At 43.5% G+C, this 18773-nt stretch overlaps 2 protein-coding genes across 11 annotated transcripts in view; one reads left to right on the top strand and one right to left on the bottom strand.

Annotated features, from left to right (window-relative positions):
• WDHD1 (WD repeat and HMG-box DNA binding protein 1) overlaps window positions 1-10199 on the bottom strand; it is a 32689-nt gene extending 22490 nt beyond the window's left edge. The window contains exons 1-6 of one of the 2 annotated variants that reach the window (XM_066998604.1): window positions 10064-10199; window positions 9578-9666; window positions 7949-8060; window positions 4709-4860; window positions 2405-2516; window positions 1850-1900 (exon numbers count right to left, since the gene is read on the bottom strand). In XM_066998604.1, coding sequence (XP_066854705.1) covers window positions 1850-1900; window positions 2405-2516; window positions 4709-4860; window positions 7949-8060; window positions 9578-9654 — 504 coding nt within the window. In that variant the 5' untranslated portion in view covers window positions 9655-9666; window positions 10064-10199. Of the gene's footprint in view, window positions 1-1849; window positions 1901-2404; window positions 2517-4708; window positions 4861-7948; window positions 8061-9577; window positions 9667-9812; window positions 9950-10063 lie in introns of those variants that run through there. The other variant, XM_066998605.1, reaches the window with a different exon arrangement.
• On the top strand, window positions 10177-18289 carry SOCS4 (suppressor of cytokine signaling 4). 9 transcript variants are annotated; one of them, XM_048066154.2, is made up of 4 exons: window positions 12932-13719; window positions 13810-14974; window positions 15951-16033; window positions 16473-18289. In XM_048066154.2, exon 4 carries the CDS (start codon window positions 16571-16573, stop codon window positions 17879-17881), a length of 1311 nt encoding a protein of 436 aa, XP_047922111.1. In that variant the 5' UTR covers window positions 12932-13719; window positions 13810-14974; window positions 15951-16033; window positions 16473-16570; the 3' UTR covers window positions 17882-18289. The 9 variants fall into 9 exon arrangements, with proteins under 9 accessions (XP_066854709.1, XP_013049346.1, XP_013049345.1 ...); XM_048066153.2 differs by having other exon boundaries at window positions 12932-14398; window positions 14857-14974; XM_013193892.3 differs by lacking the exons at window positions 12932-13719; window positions 13810-14974 and adding an exon at window positions 10190-10330.
• Window positions 18290-18773: the final 484 nt, after the last annotated feature.

The following is an 18773-nucleotide window of genomic DNA, read 5'->3' as shown; positions in this document are numbered from 1 at the left end:
CCCCCTTAAAAAAAAAAAAAAGGAAAAAAAAACACTGCAAAATACTCTGCTGATGTAGACGTGAAAATATTTTAAACTACAATGCAACAACTTGTCAGAGAAATGAGACCAGAGAACAAGTGTTTTTAATGAAGTACAGAACACGAGCTCACATATATTTTGGTTATAAAGAGAGATATCTAGCCAAATGGCATTCGTCAAATCCAGATTGACTGTAGGAAGGTGACACACATCAGCCTGAATCTCACCATACCAATACAAACATGAATGAATTGCCACATTCTCATATTACAGCACAGATGATATACATTACTGCCACAGTCCCAGGACACAGCCTAATTGCCCCAAAAGGCACCCACTGTCAGTCCGGAACACTAGATTTCACATTAGTAGTATGGTTTTGTTTTAAAAGGTAGCAATTACACGTGTGAAGTACATACCAAAGTGTATTTATAGGAGTAATTCCACATGGATTCTTATTCCAGTCAACAATGGCATTTACCAAAAATAATCCCACATACATGCAGAACTGCTTTTTTAACAGCGTTCACCTGAAACCCTCTTCTCAAGTCCCTGAGAGTGCAAGGCCAGCAGAGAGAATTATTTGCACAAATATTGCCAAGCTGAGCCCAATGACTGTATTACTAACAAATGATGTTCTTCGAACTGTGATTTACATCCCCTTTGTGAGTAATTGTTGTGAAGTGGGTTATTTGTTGTAGTTGTTTGATTGTGTTTTTTTTTGTTTTTTAACAAAGTAGAATAGCAAGTCCCTTATCTTTTAAAAAGCCTTTTACTCATTACAACATGGTCCCACCTCTACAAATAAAAAAGGTTGACATGCACTAAGTCAAACTTTTATTCCTTGGAAAATTCCTTGGAAAACCAAGTACGTGTGCCACAGACAGAGAGCAAGAGAGATGAAAGCAATACTGTGCACAAGAACCCTTATCAAAGAAAAATGGGCATCACTTCACCAATCCTGGCATGTGAAAACCAAACCTCCTCCTAACATCAAATCAAAGTAACCACGTTCATATGATCAAGACTAACTACCCAGACAGCTTATAAAAGAAGATGCTGTGTAGCATCTCTGAACATCATTTCACGCTCACTGGTTAGTCTCCAATCCTGAAAATTATTCAGTATTTCATAGGGAGAACAGGAAAAATAAATAAAAACAAAATATATTTAGATAACTGTTTATTAGCATAAAAATTTCTTCCTTAACCCTGAAAGCAACTAGCTGAAATTCTGAAACCACAGTAGCCCTCCCCGTGGCAGGGGGTTGGAACTGGATGATCTTTAAGGTCCCTTCCAACCCAAATCATTCTACGATTCTATGAACCAAGGAATCCGATGGTAATTGCCACTTTCACATGAAGGGTTATTTTCAAATGCACCGAGGACGAAATACACAATTTTGACCAATGAAGAAACATGAACAAAGGAAATCAGGGATACCGCAGGCAGGAATAAGAGCCCACAGCTACCCAGGCAGTATTTCACACTCAGGCTTGGAATTTCTCCCAGAAATAGATAAAAGTATTCTATAAAGTACAGTCAAACTTCTTCCTAAAAAAATGAGTTCTCCATTCACTATCTCTTCTTTCAAGACTTCCAACGCTTAGCTACCCTTTTATTTGCATATTAATTTTATACATAAACATTTTTTTGCAAATACTACCAACAGTTACTGATGACATATCAAAGAAACATTTATTCCAGCAGGATTACTTTAGTCTAGTTCTTTTTGTTGTTGTCTGTGAAATCCCTGCTTTCTTAAACAACTAAACAGCTAAAGCAACACTGAAGCTAAAACAACTAACTTGAAAGGCAGGCCTCTTACCTGATCCGCAATTTTCCATACTCTGACAGTGCCATCGCAGCTTGCTGATGCCTGTGAAAGAGTTTTGTAAATGAATTAAAGACAATGAGAAATTAACGCTACAATATAATAAAAAAAAAAACTATAACCAATGCTACAGACATATAATACAGAAGTAGTTTTAAAAAGGAAGTCTCCCAGTTTAAACCATTTTAAGGCTTAAAGCTTTCTAATACTGTCAAATCATCTTGATAATACCACTTGACTCCAAGTGACTGTAATTACAAAAAAGGCTCAAAACTAATATTAAATTACTTTAGTGAACTACCTTTTCACCTCTAAAATAAGATCGGCATTAGATTCCAGAAGAACATAGATGGTAATTGAGTGGGAAAGCAAAGACTGAGCTCTCCTGGGAGGCAACAAATTCTCACACATTCCATCATCAGTAGTCAGCTGAAATTAAGCAGTCTGATGTGCCCACTCACTGTTGTTTTACTCCAAAAATAACTCCCCCCCCATGGAGAAGGAAATTCAAAGAAGAAAGTAAACAAGTTTTTGTTTTGTTTTTTTTACCAGATAAACATCCCTGGGGTCAAAAGACAGGCTTAAAACAGGAGCGTCGTGTCCTCGGAATGTCTTCTGCTTGCTGCTGTCAGTCACCTCCACAACTTTGACCATAAAGTCACTGTAGATCACAACGGCACAGTCATAAGGTTATTAACGTTAGTATCAACGGTGACAGAACATTTGTTTACAGCAATAAAAATTAAATTGGACACTAACTATCTTTTGGGGAAGTTGTAACTCTTGACACTGATCTAAGGGAAAATGAGAATCTCAAGGCTTACTACAAGAGGAGCAAGGTCAGATCGTCAGATCATTTTTATACAAATCAAAATTCATAACATATGGTTGCTCTCTGAAGAGGATATTACGTGCACACAGACCACATAACTGGTGTTAAACACATTAAATATAATATTCAATGAGATTCAGTGCTTAAGACCTGTGCTTAGATCTTGTTAAGTCAGCTTTCTGGTATCTATCTGGTAAATGGGACCTGTATTCATTATCATCATTCTCTTGGTCAAAAAAGATAGCACAATTATTTTATTTTTTAAAGTTTTTACCAAGATTATTAAGACCATTTATTGTATCAGATACAATAATTGCCTTTTTTTTCTTTTTCAACTTCACTCCCCTTTCCAAAATTACAGACATTGCTGCAGTTTAATTCAAAAAGTCAATGCTAATAAATTCTAAGTCAAAGAGCTCCCGTGACAATCTTTCAGTACTACTCCCTGTCATACTTCACAGCAACACTTTCAAAGAGGAATTTTGGGCTCTGTAGGGTTAGTCATTACCTTACCTACACACAGAATTGCAACCTCTGTTTTGTCAAATATCTAAATGCTAGCCAAACAGTCATAAAAAGAAGTCTATAAACTCTATTGGGAGACGACTGAAGTGATGTCAGCTCTCTTAAACTAGGCAAAGCAACTTTAAAGAAAATGCAGGCAGTAAGATAGTCTTTGCTTATTTAAGAAGCCACGGAACTATTTTTCAAACAGTTTAAGTGAATTTTGGCAGCCACCTCGACATTAAACTTATACAAATCTAAGTGTACAGACTTCATGTAATAATGGAGCAATCTGTGACAAGTAAAGGCTGCGTTCTTAGCTGCATTCCCTCGTATCACAGATGTCACCTCCTTCAATGTGTTGCAGAAGACCTCATCGAGGGGTGACCTCGGTTTCACAAGCTCTTTTTCCTAACGTGAGGACCCTGGTCAGGCTGCAGAAGAACTGGCTTTCTGTAAAAGTTTTTAGAAACAGAAAGAGCGTGTTGTCTGCTTAATCTCTCTAATCAAACTCAGATCCTGGGGCAGAGCTGTTCCCTCAGAACCGAGCACTGGCAAAGAGCCCAAATCCACGATCTCCGTCGGATTTAGAGATTAGAACAGTTACTGTCCCCAGCTGTCCAGTCGCCCAGTTTTGGTGAAGCTGGCTTGTCTGCTCTGCAGCTGCCAGAATTTACAGTCCAGCACGTTGATCCAAATTGCTTTCTAGTTCAATTCATGCTTAGAGGAGGCAGGCGGCAGATGTAATGTTCTGCCATCTCTGCCGTAGGAATGCAGGACAAATTCCAGTAGAGAAGCAGGCAGGCAGTCTGGGTTAGCTAGAGTACCTAAAGAGCTCACCAAATCCAATTAAGAACCACCTGAGCCGTAAATAAATGAACAAGAATGTTGCCTGCTTGCTATTTTGCCATCTCTGTTAAAGGACTGGCTTGTACTACATAATTTCTCAGGGCAGCATGTTTGCTTTTAACTAAACTATGCATTTAATCCCCCTCAGGGGAGTCTTGCAACTGTCGTTTGTTATCATTTGGCAGAAGGGTGATGATACTGATGCCAGAGAATGACGCAAAGCTCTCATGCAAATCACAACCCAGCTAACTTTTGTACGTGCAGATACATCTGCAGCACCGTGATCCCAAAGAGTCAAGACATTATCCTAAGCGCACACTAACAAAATCCTTGATGCTGCAATGAGATCCATATGGGTGAACACTTACGATTATGCATTGTAAGACTGAAAACCAAAAACACTCAAGGCTCCTGAAGAGAAAGAATGATTTCACAACACCACATTTCCACTTAAAACTATTTGGTGGGTCAAATATCTCTCACAGAATTTTTTCCTAACAGTCCTTTTCATTCCTTCCCCCGCCACCATTGCTCCTGGAAGGCATTTTGCATTACTTTACAACCCACAGCGGTATGCGGATTAATAATCTCATTGGCACAATTGCCATGTGAGGAAGTCGCTGGACCTTGAATGACAGCAATGTTCTTCCTTATCAAGCACAGATTACCTAGATCCAGCAGCAATTTTGGTACCATCACTGTTAAAGACGACGTGGTTTGCATTCATGGTGAAACGAGTGAGGATGCCATCAGGAGCTCCTTCAGGAAACGTATGTATCTGAACAGTATTGTTTGATACTGCTGTGATCAGTCTCCCATTCTTAAAAACAAACAAAAAAACACATTTGTTAGTAAAACCATATTTATGCCCAAGGAGCCAGAAATGCCCTGTGTTCCCAATATATGGGCAGATTAACTTTAGTAGCTCCAAAAGACATCAAGAGTAGCAGAGAAATAATCTAACTTGTATTTCTTCCACCCAAAAATAGAGAGAAACACAGTAACTTTAATACTTTATCACTTAAACCAAACTATTAAAGGCTAAGAAAATTATTCTTTGTTTCAATACACTAGAATCTGCTAGATTTAATATCAAACCTCCAGTTGTTTTGCTAGACTTAAAATGCATGATGTTAACTACATGGTAATTTACTCCATCAAGACATTCCCCACCTGTGTATCTACTAAAATAATGAATTCTCAGAGAAGTCACTAACGAATTTCAAAGAACTGTCTGACCTTCTTCAGGTAGACAGAAAAAGGAAATCTTTTTATTTAGGCAAGAGCACTCTTAGAACAGGAGGAATCTTGCATCCTGTTTAGATTAATATGCTACATCATCAGGAGAGGGCATCCTTGGACTGATCTTGCCAGCTAAATGCCGCTAGGGAAAGATGAGAAGTTCACGAACTACAGCTTCGTCCTTTGCAGAAACAGAAGGCAGATGTCTAAAAATGATTCCAGATTAAAGAGATTCCAAAACAAAAGAAAATTATCCTATGCTTAGAACTGCAGTATATCTTCTTAAAGTGACAGTACTATTCCTCACTTGGATACAGCAATAAATTTTTGAAATATATAGAGAAATGCCCTATTTCATTTTTTTTAAAAAAAGGAAAGCAGTGTAAATTTACAGTAAAAATCACAAAGAAAAAGAAAGCAGCAGCCAGTAGTAAATAACCTGAGAAAGATATCAGATTTATTACTTATTACAAACCAGTGCCCCATAAAAGTGTCTTTAGTGAAGCATGTTTTTTGAAATAAAACCTCCTGAAGTTTCAGAAAGAATTCATAATCTCATCGTTTAAAAATAAATCCCTCAAAACTATAATTCCTCTCCAGCAAGCTAAGAGCATAGGACTGTTCCTACTGCTGTCCAAAAATTAAAAACAAGAGGGCAGTTCTTCACCATGAGGGTGACAGGGCACTGGGACAGGTTGCCCAGAGAGGTTGTGCAGTCTCCTTCTCTGGAGATATTCAAAACCTGCCTGGATGCCATCCTGCACAACGTGCCCTACGTGATCCTGCTGGGCAGGTGGGGTGGACCAGATGATCTTCAGAGGTCCCTTCCAACCTCGGACATTCTGTGATTTCTCCCTCCTGTATTAATTAATAATTTTTTACAGTTTCTGGCACTGATTTGCTACGAGAACTCACTCAAATCACCTCATTTGGTGTGTGAAAAGATAAGTAACGTGATGATGATCAACAGCAAAACACTAAAAAGCAATGACGAAAACAGATGTTGCAGGTATTGAGCAAGATACATAAGTTATGTCAAAAGGAATATAAGAAACAGAAGAAAGATTTTATTTGAGGCAGTTGTTTTGGATATGGTTTCAAATGTTCAGTTTTAAAATAATACATCTGTATGAATTCTCATCTATTTCACCATTTATATTCCCCTCCAAAAATCACAAATAGTTAGTCGAAAAACAATTTTTAAAATATCCTTTATGACTGCAAAGTTAACTCTACCATATCTAAAGAAGAGATGTAAACTTCTGGAATTCCTCTCTTCTTCTACTATTGCCATAAAGACAACATTTTGGACCTTCTATTATTAATGTAATGTAAGAATAGTAGCACACAAAAGAATTGCTGTGAGAATTCTGAAGCTAAATACATAAATATGCATAGTAAAAAAAAGATTTGTTTTCTATTATACAAATTGACATAGGTAGATATTTGTCTTCTTACTTACAAATAATCCCTATTTCAAGATATACCACAAGGAACCGCCTTAACATTGAAATAAACAGAGCAGGTTGTACTACAAATGCCAGAACAAGTCAGTCAGGTGACAGAGATACTTCTAATCAGCATTCTCAGAAATTATTACTAATTACTGTTAAACAAGAATCTTGTTCTCCTCTGACTTGGGGTGGGGAGCAAGGGAGGAACAAGATGTCAGAAGCATATTTTGGCCTACAAGCAATTTTGAGAGCTAAATATCAACTAATTATTTAAAAAAAAAAAAAAAAAAGTATTACCAAAGCATTACCAGGCACTGACTCCATGAAAGTAATTTTTGATTAAAATAGACTCTAATTCCTTGGGCATTAAAATAGGTCCACTCAAAACAACCTCCTGGCTTACCTATTTTCACGTAACCTTCCTCCCCCAGTTAACACCATTTCAGAGCCTCTGAGATTGGGAGGGCAAGAGTTGGAATGAGCTGCAGTTACAGGCTGTCGGTAAAATATTCATTCCCTCATCACTGAAGAACTGAGCTGTCACTGAAAAACACTTTTCCTAACACTTGATGACTACGTATTATGCTGGGAAACTTTTTGCAACTAACATTGTGCAAAACCACTGAAACAGTCTACAAAGTTCACTGCATAATTAGTTTAATCTGCTGGGTTTGTTTTTCAAAAGGGAGATCAAAGTCAGAAATAAGTATAACTGACTGTGAAGCGAGAGGAGTAAGAAAAACTAGTATTATGGAATTTTAGTATAAGGAATAATTCCTCTACAAGCCCATATGGGATAAAACAAGTTGTCAGGAGTACTCATTTATATACAATGCTTAGTTAAAATATTCTATAGACACATTCAATGCAGTTTTCTGTTCGTCTAAAAGGTATTTTTTCAACACTGCTTTAACATTTTCACTTAAGACACAAAGGTAGAATGTGGACACAGGCTCAAATTTAAACAAAATCTGATTAAACACCATTTAACGTTGTTTTCCATATATTGACACAAAGGTAAGGATCTACATATTTAACCTCCATCAGACTGAAATGTGCTACGCACAATATTATTCCTGCCTTTTTCTGTGTATTATCTCAATATATGTATAATGTTACGTATATGAGCAGTATCTTAACAACCTCAACAGTCACGTTCTGTATCAACATCAGCACGACAGAACTTAACTCGAGTTCTGTTAACTACGATACCTTTAGAGCACACGAATAGGCCTTCTCTCCAACGTTAATGGACTTCGGATCGTCATCATCCAGGTTCTCCCAAATCCTAACATCTCCATCACTGCCACAAGTTACAATGCAGCTGTTCAAAGACAAGGATTTGTTAACATTCAAGTACAGAAAGGACAGCCACTCTGGCTTTCAATCCCAAAATGAAAATGTTAGTGAAGCGTTTGGTTTTTTAACTGAAACACAATACATAGTACGTGATTCACTGAATGCCATGTTTAATAAACATAGAAAAAAAATGCAGGACCATAACAGAGTACCTGAGTCTCTGATAACTGGTTAGGCCTGGCACCCATTGAACTCACCCTTACATATTTTAAGTCAATCCATTTTTTCCATGATCTAGATGATTTTTTTTTCAGAGGACTTAATTAGTACCGATTTCACTTTGGGCCGGGCATTTAATTGCTTCTTAAGCTTTGAAAATTTACCTTACAGCTAATTACAAAGCTGAGGCCAAAGCAAGGGTGCTAACACACACCCTTGACTGAAGTTAACCAAGCTTAACACGTTCCAGGCCTACAGAGTTCTCAAAAATAGTTAACATAGGATTCAATTGTCAAGTCTGTTAGAGTTAGCTTTCACAACTTTAAGGCAATAAACAATAACCTGAAGTACAAAGCAAATATGTAAAAGTTTGCATAGGATTTTTAATTAAATACTTTGTGAATCTATAATCAAGCTTTGCATTCTTTCTTTTCCCCAGATGCAGTCCCCCAAAAAAATCTAAAGTATTACAAAGTCAGTAGAGAAACTGTGATGTTGCTCTTCTGGCGCTGTTCTATAAGGTCTGTACTTTGTAAGCAACACTGTGTTGATACTGAAAATATTGACATTGGAGGGCCCAGCAATACTGGACCAGTGGTCTGCAGCAGAGATGTCTGTTTTATTTTGTTGTGGTGTTTTGTGTTGTGTTTTTTTTTTAATATATCTGCATTTTGATGAAAGATACTTAAATCTTAACTCTATGCAAACAAGACTTTTTGTGGTTGGAGGGGGGGGTTGATATCAGACTAACTCTACAGTCCTCTTTGTAACAAGCCTAATGACCTAAAGAAAGGGATAAGATAATGTGCATTTAAACCATTATCAATATGTAAGATTTAGACTGTAAATTCATTTGAGATTTCATTCAGGCTTACCGTTTATTTTTAATCAAGAAAATGGGTAACGGCAAAAATTCAGCTTTTATTTATGCACGCAAGAACTAGCGTTAAGTAGAACAAGAAAGAATAGCAAGCCAGTATTGGATTTCTTCTGCTATAGTTTTAATTTCTTATTGGATATATAAACATATTTTCTCCAACATACACGTGTATATATATAAAGTAAAAAATATATATAAGTCTTATGTGCAAGTTATGTCTATTGCTTCAAAGTTCAGGGCATCAAAAGACGTGTCTTAGAGTCAATTCGTAACAAAGGCAAATAAGGGGTTTGCCAGGCCATGCCAGGCCATAAATCCATCTGTCCAGTACCATAACCACCAGCAGCTGGTACAGATACTCCTGTGGAAGCAGCAGACAGAAACAAGATAATCCACCCCCCAGATTAAATTTTATCCTGCTCTCCAGGAGTTAGGTTAGTTACCTCCCGGTGTCATCGAAGCAAACATCCGTGTGGCCCTCCGTGTGGCCATAGCGCATCGGCTTTTGGGCAGAAGGCATCTTTGCTGTCACCTGAGGACAAAAAGGAGAGAAATAAGATAATTAAAATTAAAAACAGAGAAGCTGAAAGAGCTCCGGATGCCAGGGCGAGGTTAGAGGTGATGGCAACCCCCCCCCCCCCAACAGGGGCTGGAACCACGCAGAGCCCTGCCACCAACCTCCCACACGGCCTAAGCGGATCAGCCCCCACTGCTCCTAAACACCCCCAGATCCGAAGATTTCGGTCAAAAACGAGCCACGGAAGAAAAAGGCGGGGGGGGGAATTAAACGAGGAGGACCGGAGGGAGCGGGTACGCGGGGCCTGAAGTCAGAAATCCCGGCGGGAAGGGGCCGCGGGGAGCCCTCCTCGGGGTGAGGGGAAGGCTGGGGGCCGCTTTCCCCCCTCGTCCCCCACCGCCTCCCCGCTCACCACAGCGGGCCCCGGCCGCCCTGTTGGAGCCTTCCCGCGCTGGGCTCTCGGTGCCCGCCCCGGGGGCCGGCCCGGAGCCCGTCAGGCCCGGGGCGGAGCTGGGCGCAGCGGGGGCCGGCCCGGCCCGGCCGCCACACGCAGGATGGCGGCGGCGGGCGAGGCTGGGGCCGCTCGGAGGAGGCGGCTGCGGGGCTCCGGCGGGTGAAGGACCCGGAACGGAGCCGGGTGAGGGGCGAGCACCGGGCAGGGCAGGGCCGGTGGCCGCAGGTGAGAGCCGTGCGGGGCGGGCAGGGCCCGGCTGCTGCCTGCGGGGACGCGGCGAGGTCGGGCGTGAGGGAACCGGCACCAGCGGCCTTCCTCCTCTCCTCCTCCTCATCTCCTCCTCGTCCACCTCCTCCTCCTTCTTCTCCTTCTCCTCAGACCCCCCAGGCCTTCTCTTGAGCAGCCCCCGTGGCCTCATCCTGCCTCACCCAGCTGCCTCCCACCCCTAAAAAGGGACATTTTGGCCCCAAAACGAAGCCCGGCTGGCTGAGGTGGGGTGGCAGTAAGCCGAACGCCGGGTGGTGGAAGCGTGACCCTCCTGCCATCGAAAAGCGGCTTTATCCTTTCCAGTGCGCCGATAATTCGGTTTTTCAGAGGGAAATCGGTGTGCCGGGTACCCGGCTCTTCTCCATCCAAGCCGTGTGTGTGTCCATAATAAGTCCTTCAGGAGCCGTAGGAACCCACCAAGCCCTCCGTCAAGGCAGAGTCCTGCGAGGGCGAAATGTCAGCGGGTGCTCCCTGCGGGGAGCTCACCCCACGAAGGCTGCAGGACCAAACCCGCCTGGAGATCCTCCCCGGATTTAGGGAATTATTCCCTATCGACAGCTGCCGTGACGCTTGTGCCAAATGCAGTTGCGGTGAAGTAGGTAGCGAGGCATGTCAGTAAGCTTTTCGAGGCTGGAAGCTAGAAGCCAGGCAACCTTTTTTAATTATTTCTTAAAGGACAAAACATTACAGCTCGGCATACCCGAAGTGAGAAAAAAAAAAGGGTTCTCTATTTTTCCTTAATGCAACTTTAATGTTCTGGCCCAATTTATTCCAGCTTCTAAGAAAATTTGCTTCCAGGCAAAAACCTTTTATCCTCAGTTTTACTCTTCAGCGGATCTATCAGTGGTCGGGGTGAGCAGAGTGATTTATTGACGCTGGAAATGTGCTCGGGCTCTTTATACCGCTCACATTGTTGGTACTTTCATGAATGAGTAAGACAGTAGGCAGGCTTTCTTTTTTTTTTTTTTTTTTTTAATGAATATGCCCAGATTTCATTATTATTAAACCTTGTGGAAGCTGTGTGGAGACATGTTTTCCATGGGTGTATCCTGACATATTTCGGTAAATCGTGATTTCTGGTGAGGATAATGTGTTCTAGCACAGCGATTCGAGCTGAACCGCTTATCAGATGAGTGGGAAGAGCGAGCTATTCTTACAGCAGCCTTCCTGCAAGCTTCTGGGGCTGAGACAAATGCACGCCAACTGTATTATTATGTTGTTAATTATTTATTTTAGTTGGCAGAAAGTCTCATGCAAACCGCACCTGGAATATCTTACAATATAAAAGCTGTTACAAGTCCGAGCGTAGCGTAGCGACTGAATGCAGCCTCCGGAGGTGCTACCAAGGGAGCGCAGGCACCGTCGCTCGGTCCCGTTGGAAGCGGCAAGGCGTCGAGTGCAAGGTTATTCTTTAAATCCGGTCGGAAACTAAAGCTTCAGCTTTGTGAAGAGGTGCAGCCGGTTGAGAGGGCAGCAGCAGGGCGGGAGCCGGGAGCTGCTGGGCTCACCTCCTGGGTTTCTGGGTGGAGCGCGACGTGTCGGTCACGGGCCATAAAGCTGTTACTGATTTAGTGCTGGAGAGGCGGCTGCGCTCTGCCGAGCGCTCTGCACGCCACTCCTGCCGCCTGCAAGCAGGGCGCCGCTACAGCGGGAGGCACGGGAGGTCCTTGGCACCTGCCTCCAAACCTCTTCCACATCCCGGGAGAGAATAAGAGAGCTCCAATTTTGGGTTAAACTGGGCATCGCTGCCCGCCCCTCTCCTCCTGGAGCTCTGGGGATATGCAGACCCTGTAAGAATCAAGTGTATTTCCAGGTGAGTACTGCAGACTGTCGTTTTTTTCTTTTCAGATTACCGTTTTTAAGCTAAGACAGGGGAACGGAGCCTCAGCGTTATCCTTAACAGGTCGGGCTTTTTTCCAAAATAAGTCAATAACAGCCCGGCTTCAGTGGAAGGTCAGCTTTTAAAGTGGGATCTTGTAGCCAAAATCTAATTGGGTGAAAGTAATGAAAACAGCATGTGACCGGTGAGAATTTTTTTAATGACTTCTGTGTAAGTTGAAAGGAAAAAGGACGGGTACTCCGATTTATTACAGCTTAATTCTTCCCTCTTGGGATTTTATCAGGTCTAGAAGAGTATCAACTGCTGTAACAATACCAGAATTGATTTGATTTTCTGCGTGTGAATCTCCTCTTGTTAAACAAGAGGCGTGCTACGGTGACACTTTGGCTTTTGTGTGCTTGAACGGAAAACTTCAGGAGCGCTTCCCTCGTTAGGAGAGCCGTGCAGCAGGTTGCCCCCAGAGCTGGTGGGGCCGCCACCCTTGGAGGCTTGCAGGACGTGGAAGGCTTCCAGCAGGAGGCTGGGCTGGCGGCCCTGGGCGTCCATTTCACCCAGCGCCCGGGGGCGTTATGCTATTCTGTTTCTTCTTTATACAGAAACCGAAGCAGCTTGACAGAAAGGACCTGGGGGCTCTGTGCTAGAGGCTGAGGACGAAAATATCCAGTTAAAGCAATTCGGTATTTATTGGGGTAGGGGGGGGTGAAGTCTGTCAACACTCTGGTGGTTCTGATTCTGCTCTTGGCGTTACTGGGTGTTTTGCAGCTGATTTAGATAGACATATGGTGAGTCTTATCGCAGTTGTCGGTGGCATTTTACCTCAGGCTAGGAGGCAGTATTTTTATTGCCTCAGAATAGCTGCTAGGTACTGCTTATAGCGCAGGCTTAAAGTTTGAGCGTCCAGGCATGGGCGCTGGAAGGAAAAAGCTGCCCCATCCCCCTCCGAAGCCCGCCGCGGACGGAGCGAAGAGGCATTTCGTGCTCAGGAGCTGTGCCCGTGGTGAAAACAACAACAGAAACCACCCCGCTCCCTGCCTGTCCTCGGGGACTGTAAGCCGTGGTAGGGCTGGATAACCTTGAACTGCAAGCCGGATCCTGTGGCCTGATGTGAACTCTGTTTATCCCCGCACGCTGCTTTCGCTCTGCCATTTGTTTAGAGTTTCGAGCGTAAGGTTTTGGTCGAATCCGTCTGCTTCTGAGGCGCCTGAGGTGTCCCCGCTTAGAAGAAAGCTTTTGTAGGCAGAGGACTAATGGTATCTGTGTCGTTGCCTGCCAGCGCCTGTCTCTTTGCTTCTTTGCAGGAGGAAAGATCTCAGAACTGACGTACGTAAGCTGCGCGGTGCACGACTTCTCCATTTAGCGCTGCCTGTAGGGAAAAGTACACTCTCTGTTCCCTGGGTTTTGTTCTCCCTTTCCTCTCCTGCTCTTTGAGTTGTGTTCAGCCATTAATGGGTGTAGGGGACGTCGTATTTTCCTTGCGGGTTTGCAGCACGAGGGAAGGTTGGTTTAGGTAGGTAGCGTGCAGTGGTGATACAGCCCCGCATGCCTCGCTGACCTTTGTGTCTTTCTACCCGAATTATTTTCGGTCCCCATGCTACAGGCAGGGCTCTGGATCACGGACCGGGCAAAGTCTGAAGGCATGACCCCCCGCTGGAGCACAGGACGCCGGGATTTGGGCACCCACCTTCCTTGTGGGTGGTGGGTGCTTTGGGACGCAGCTCGCAGCAGAGCTGGGAACCGCAGCTTTGCCTCCTTTGCGTTACACACCGATCGCTTCCCTCTTCCTTCACAGTTTCAGGTTGGAACCTGCCTTCAGTAGGACAACATCCCCTTTTCTTCGTGTGCTCCGTGCTCTTTCCACGGGCGTAGCGCTGCGCCGGGCGAGCAATTACTCCCGTGACGTGGCAGGATTGGCGCCTCGCTCCCAGCAGCCTCCGAACCCCTGGGAACGGCTCTCTGTGCCGCTGGCTAATGGGGCATGCCTTATAACATCACGTGCTACCGCGCCGCTTGGAGTTTCAGGGTTCAGATGCCGCTAATGATACGCGATGGAAGAAAGGCAGGAACGTGGCTTTACAGCTAAACACAACAGCAACCTGGATAGAAGTGGCACCAAGCACTGAAATTCTTTCAGTTGCAAGGCCCTGCTGTCCCGCTGGGGGATACCGGGCCCTCTCAGCGCTTTGGGGGTTTGTACGTTTTGCAGTTTTTAATGAAAAGCCTGTGTTCTGCCTATTCTTACTCCTTATAAGGGCTGGATGTGCAGAAGGAGATAAATGAAGGTTTCGAAAGCAATTACAAACTGTCATACCCTAATTTTTAAGTGCTTGACTTTGCACCCTAAATGCTATCTCTCCTTCCGATTAAAAATCCCATATACATAGCTAGTGTAATTTACCACAGGCCGAATGTAGAATTTTGTTTTCGGCAGTTATTTCAGATTATCACCAGGGTGAACGAGATGGGGGTTGTTGGGGTTTTTTGGTTTTTTTAATCATTGCGGCGAAAATTCACTGCCCCAGAAGCAATTATAAGCTTCTGGATGAAAAAATGTAAATGTTTCGAAAGCAGTCACCGAACCCTGGTCTAAATAAAGGAGGTTTGGGTCTCAAATGCTGCCTTTCTCTTATCAGTATTGCATCTGCAGGGTTTTCACTGAAAAGTTGTGTGCAGAATCTTGGGAGAAGAAAGCAATCTTTAATATTTGATGGTTTGTAATTGCTGAATATGGACCCCGTTCCCTGACTCCACTTGGTTCCAGTGAGGTATTGCTCATCTACACGGCTCTAACACTAGCTTTTTCCACACATTTACAATGTTCTACCTCTCTTAACCCTCATTCCACGTTTTTGCATTTCTTTTCGCCACCTTTCGCTCCCTTTCCCTTCCCCCCTCAGGTTTGTGGCTTGTAAATAATGAATGCAGCGTCAAAAATTCCTTGGTGAAAGTTACATCTGGGCTGCATTTGGTCCACATATTGCATGTAAGCCCTTGGCACGGCAGGCTTATTCTTTTACTGAAAGCAGAGGCTAGACCTCAGCCTGCTCGGCCCCTCGGGGGACTGCAGGGAGATTGTGTCATGCTGGCTAATCCTAATGATGAGAATGGATTGAACGGAGAGAGGAAGTGGATGCCCTTTGCTTTTCCTGCTCAGTATTTACCATGTCAATTAGCTCAAAAACAAAAACACCAGCACAAAACGGTGGAAGGCAGGAGCTGTGTCTAGTTTTGGTGCACAAAGTGTGATGGTACGTGATGGAAAAAGCATTTCTGCCGTGCCCTGGGAGAGCGTAGCACGTGGAGCATATTGCTTTCTGTGTACCTTGAAAAAAATCCCTGCTCTACTTTCAACCAAGTAATCAAAAGAGGAATTTTTTTTTTTTTTTTCCAAAGCGCAACATTCAAAAGGAAATCTCTTATCTGTTTGAGAATTCAATACGCTTTTGGAAACAAAAGAGAATTAAATCAGCAACCGTAGGTCTCAGAGCAGCGCAGATTTTAATAATGTAAACTTTCTTCTCTAATGAGTAATAAGCAGTTCCATCTTTCATGGCCTTTTAAAATTGCTTTTAGTAAGGGACTGGATTTGTTTTAATCCTTTTCAGTATGTAAAGCCCCAGATATTTCAATCCCTTAGGGGCTCAGTATTTTCTAGCTCCGTTTTAAAAGGCAAAGGAAAACAGCTTTCAGAAATTGACAGAATCTGTGACTGATATAGTTTATTTTTTTTTTTTTACCCAGAAAGTGACCCAAAAGTGTCAGTTAAGAATAAGATCTCTGGCATCCCACCCTGTGGATTAGCAGCAAACAGGCGTATCATCTAGGTACAGTAGCTCTTTGTACTCTGACCTACTTGTTTCTGCTCCGGCTTGTTCCTTCTTGAAAGGTTATTTGGAAGAGATGCAGAACTTGCTCAATAAACAACCAAAGCGGTGCCACCTGCCACGTGAAAGGCTTCGTTTTGAAACGGACCCCAGCAAAGGAGGATTGCCAACGCCTAAAACTTTCTGCTCTACTTCGTAGTCAGAATGGGTGCTCTAAAAACGCACCGGATGGTTTGTTCTGGAGGATACTTCTCATAGGAAAGGGTTAAGAGAGCCCTGTCTGGGATCAGGGCAGTGTTTGGGGAGTGCTCTCAAGAATTCAGCTTGATCATTATTATACGTGGCTGGCAATTAATGGTTCCTGTTGTCCTGTGTACACTGGCATCGGTCTTGTGTGCATGCGAAGCTGTTAACCCCTCTGCCTTCTCTTTTTCCTCAGGTACTTTCAGGAGGTGCTGCAAAGAAGCTTCCTCGTGTGGAAAACCCTACGAGAAAAACTGTGCGTTTTCTGGAAACTCGTGGAGCGAAGCTCTCAAAATGGCAGACAGTAAGGACAGTAATGTTAAAAACGCAGATGTGAGACCCAAAAGCAGCCGGAGCAGGAGCGCAGACAGAAAGGATGGTTACGTCTGGAGCGGAAAGAAGCTCTCCTGGTCCAAAAAGAGCGAGCACTGTTCTGATGCTGAAACTGCGAGTGCTGCAGGAAGGTCAGGGTCTAATTTAAAGAGCCAAGAGAGGAAATACAGCTGCTCCTCTATCGAGCTGGATCTAGATCGTTCATGTGGTCACAGGTTTTTAGGCCGGTCTCTCAAACAGAAATTGCAAGACGCCGTGGGTCAGTGCTTTCCCATAAAGAACTGCAGCAGTCGGCACGCCTCAGGACTTCAGTCGAAAAGGAAAATTCATATCAGTGAATTAATGCTGGATAAGTGTCCTTTTCCTCCGCGCTCCGAGCTTGCTTTTCGGTGGCACCTGATTAAAAGGCATACAGCCCCCATCAGCCAAAAGGCGGAAGACTGGATCATCGCCGACTTATCCCAGAACGAGGAGAAGGAGGATCACCTGCGAGACGACGAGGTAGCCAACGGGGGAACGGACTCTCCCTCCCAGTCCTGTGACCTTGCTGATGGCATTTCCTCCAGGGGGGACTCGAGGTCTGAGCTGGTGCTGGGTAAGGTGGTAAGGAGCAGTAAAGAGGAGAGCGATATGGACTCCGACGATGAAGTTATTACGCTATGCACGAGCTCTAGGAAAAGAAACAAGCCCAAATGGGAAACCGACGATGAACTGCTGCGGATGGAAACGCCTCCGAAATACCACACGCAGATCGATTATGTCCACTGCCTGGTCCCAGACCTCCTTCAGATCAACAACAACCCCTGCTACTGGGGAGTCATGGATAAATACGCCGCCGAAGCGCTGCTGGAAGGAAAGCCGGAGGGAACGTTTCTGTTACGAGATTCTGCCCAAGAAGACTATTTGTTTTCTGTGAGCTTCAGGCGCTACAGCCGGTCCCTCCACGCGCGGATAGAGCAGTGGAATCACAACTTCAGCTTCGATGCCCACGATCCGTGTGTCTTCCACTCGCCAGACATCACGGGACTCCTAGAGCACTATAAAGATCCGAGCTCCTGTATGTTCTTTGAGCCGCTTTTATCCACTCCGTTAAACAGGACCTTTCCTTTTTCTCTCCAGCATATATGTAGAACAGTTATTTGCAACTGTACGACTTACGATGGCATCGATGCACTTCCTATTCCTCCGTCAGTGAAGCTGTATTTGAAGGAATATCATTACAAATCGAAAGTTAGAGTACTCAGGATTGATGTACCAGAGCAGCAAAGCTAGAAAATATTTTTATGAAAGAGTGAAATTGTCTCTAAACAGATAAATTTGTGTTCAGTCTTTCCTCCTTTTAAGTTTCTTAATGTCATTTTGACTTTTTTTCCCTTCTTCTGCAGATTATTTACAACCCAAACTAGCCTCTGTCTAAGGCTTTTTTATCCAAACGTTCTTTGAGTCTTCCCAAGTCTCTTTTTAGAAATGGGATTCGTTGTGGGCTTTCGGTACTGTTCCCCAACTAGAGTTTTATGGAATTTCAGGTAGGCTTTCTGGTATTTCTATAGATGGATAGTCTTTAGATCTAAAAACCTTAAAAATCAGTTTTGAACTTGATCTGTCTTTTATATTGTAATTTACATATGTTGCTGACATGTTTGAAATAATGCACATTAACTAAAGATTGACTCATCTCTATTTTCTGCATTTCTTTTAAAGCGAGTGCTCCAGTCTGTGTGTGTGTGTGTGTGTGTGTGTGCGCCCATATTTAATGTAGTAAATTCATCGGTCTATTTCTAACATTACTATTCCTAGCAAAATGAAGTTTGAAAGAGGATATGATCTTTCTATAAATACATCAGGGGACTAAACGCCAGGGAGGGGAGAAACAATTCAAGCTAAGGACAGCGCTCAGCACAGGAACAAACGTGTACAAACTGGTCGGGAAAGGATTTTGGTTGGAAAGGAGGAAGGCTCGTACTCGTCAGAGCAGTGGGGTTGTGGAGCAGCTTTTCATTTCTATAACAGCAGTAAAAAGCAAACTGCTCAGAAACTGGGGTTTGTTTGGTGTCTGGAAGGGGTAATGATACAGTTACTTGTGATAGATGGGGCTTGGACTTGGCAACTGTTTCTCTGTTACTGTTTCATTATGGGAAATAGCCAGTTTTCACTATAGGGGCTG

The sequence above is a fragment of the Anser cygnoides genome, chromosome 5 (assembly GCF_040182565.1).
Source record: "Anser cygnoides isolate HZ-2024a breed goose chromosome 5, Taihu_goose_T2T_genome, whole genome shotgun sequence".
Classification (NCBI taxonomy): Eukaryota; Metazoa; Chordata; class Aves; order Anseriformes; family Anatidae; genus Anser; species Anser cygnoides.
Note: the sequence above shows the minus strand (reverse complement) of the source record. Positions and strands in the feature narration are given on the sequence as shown.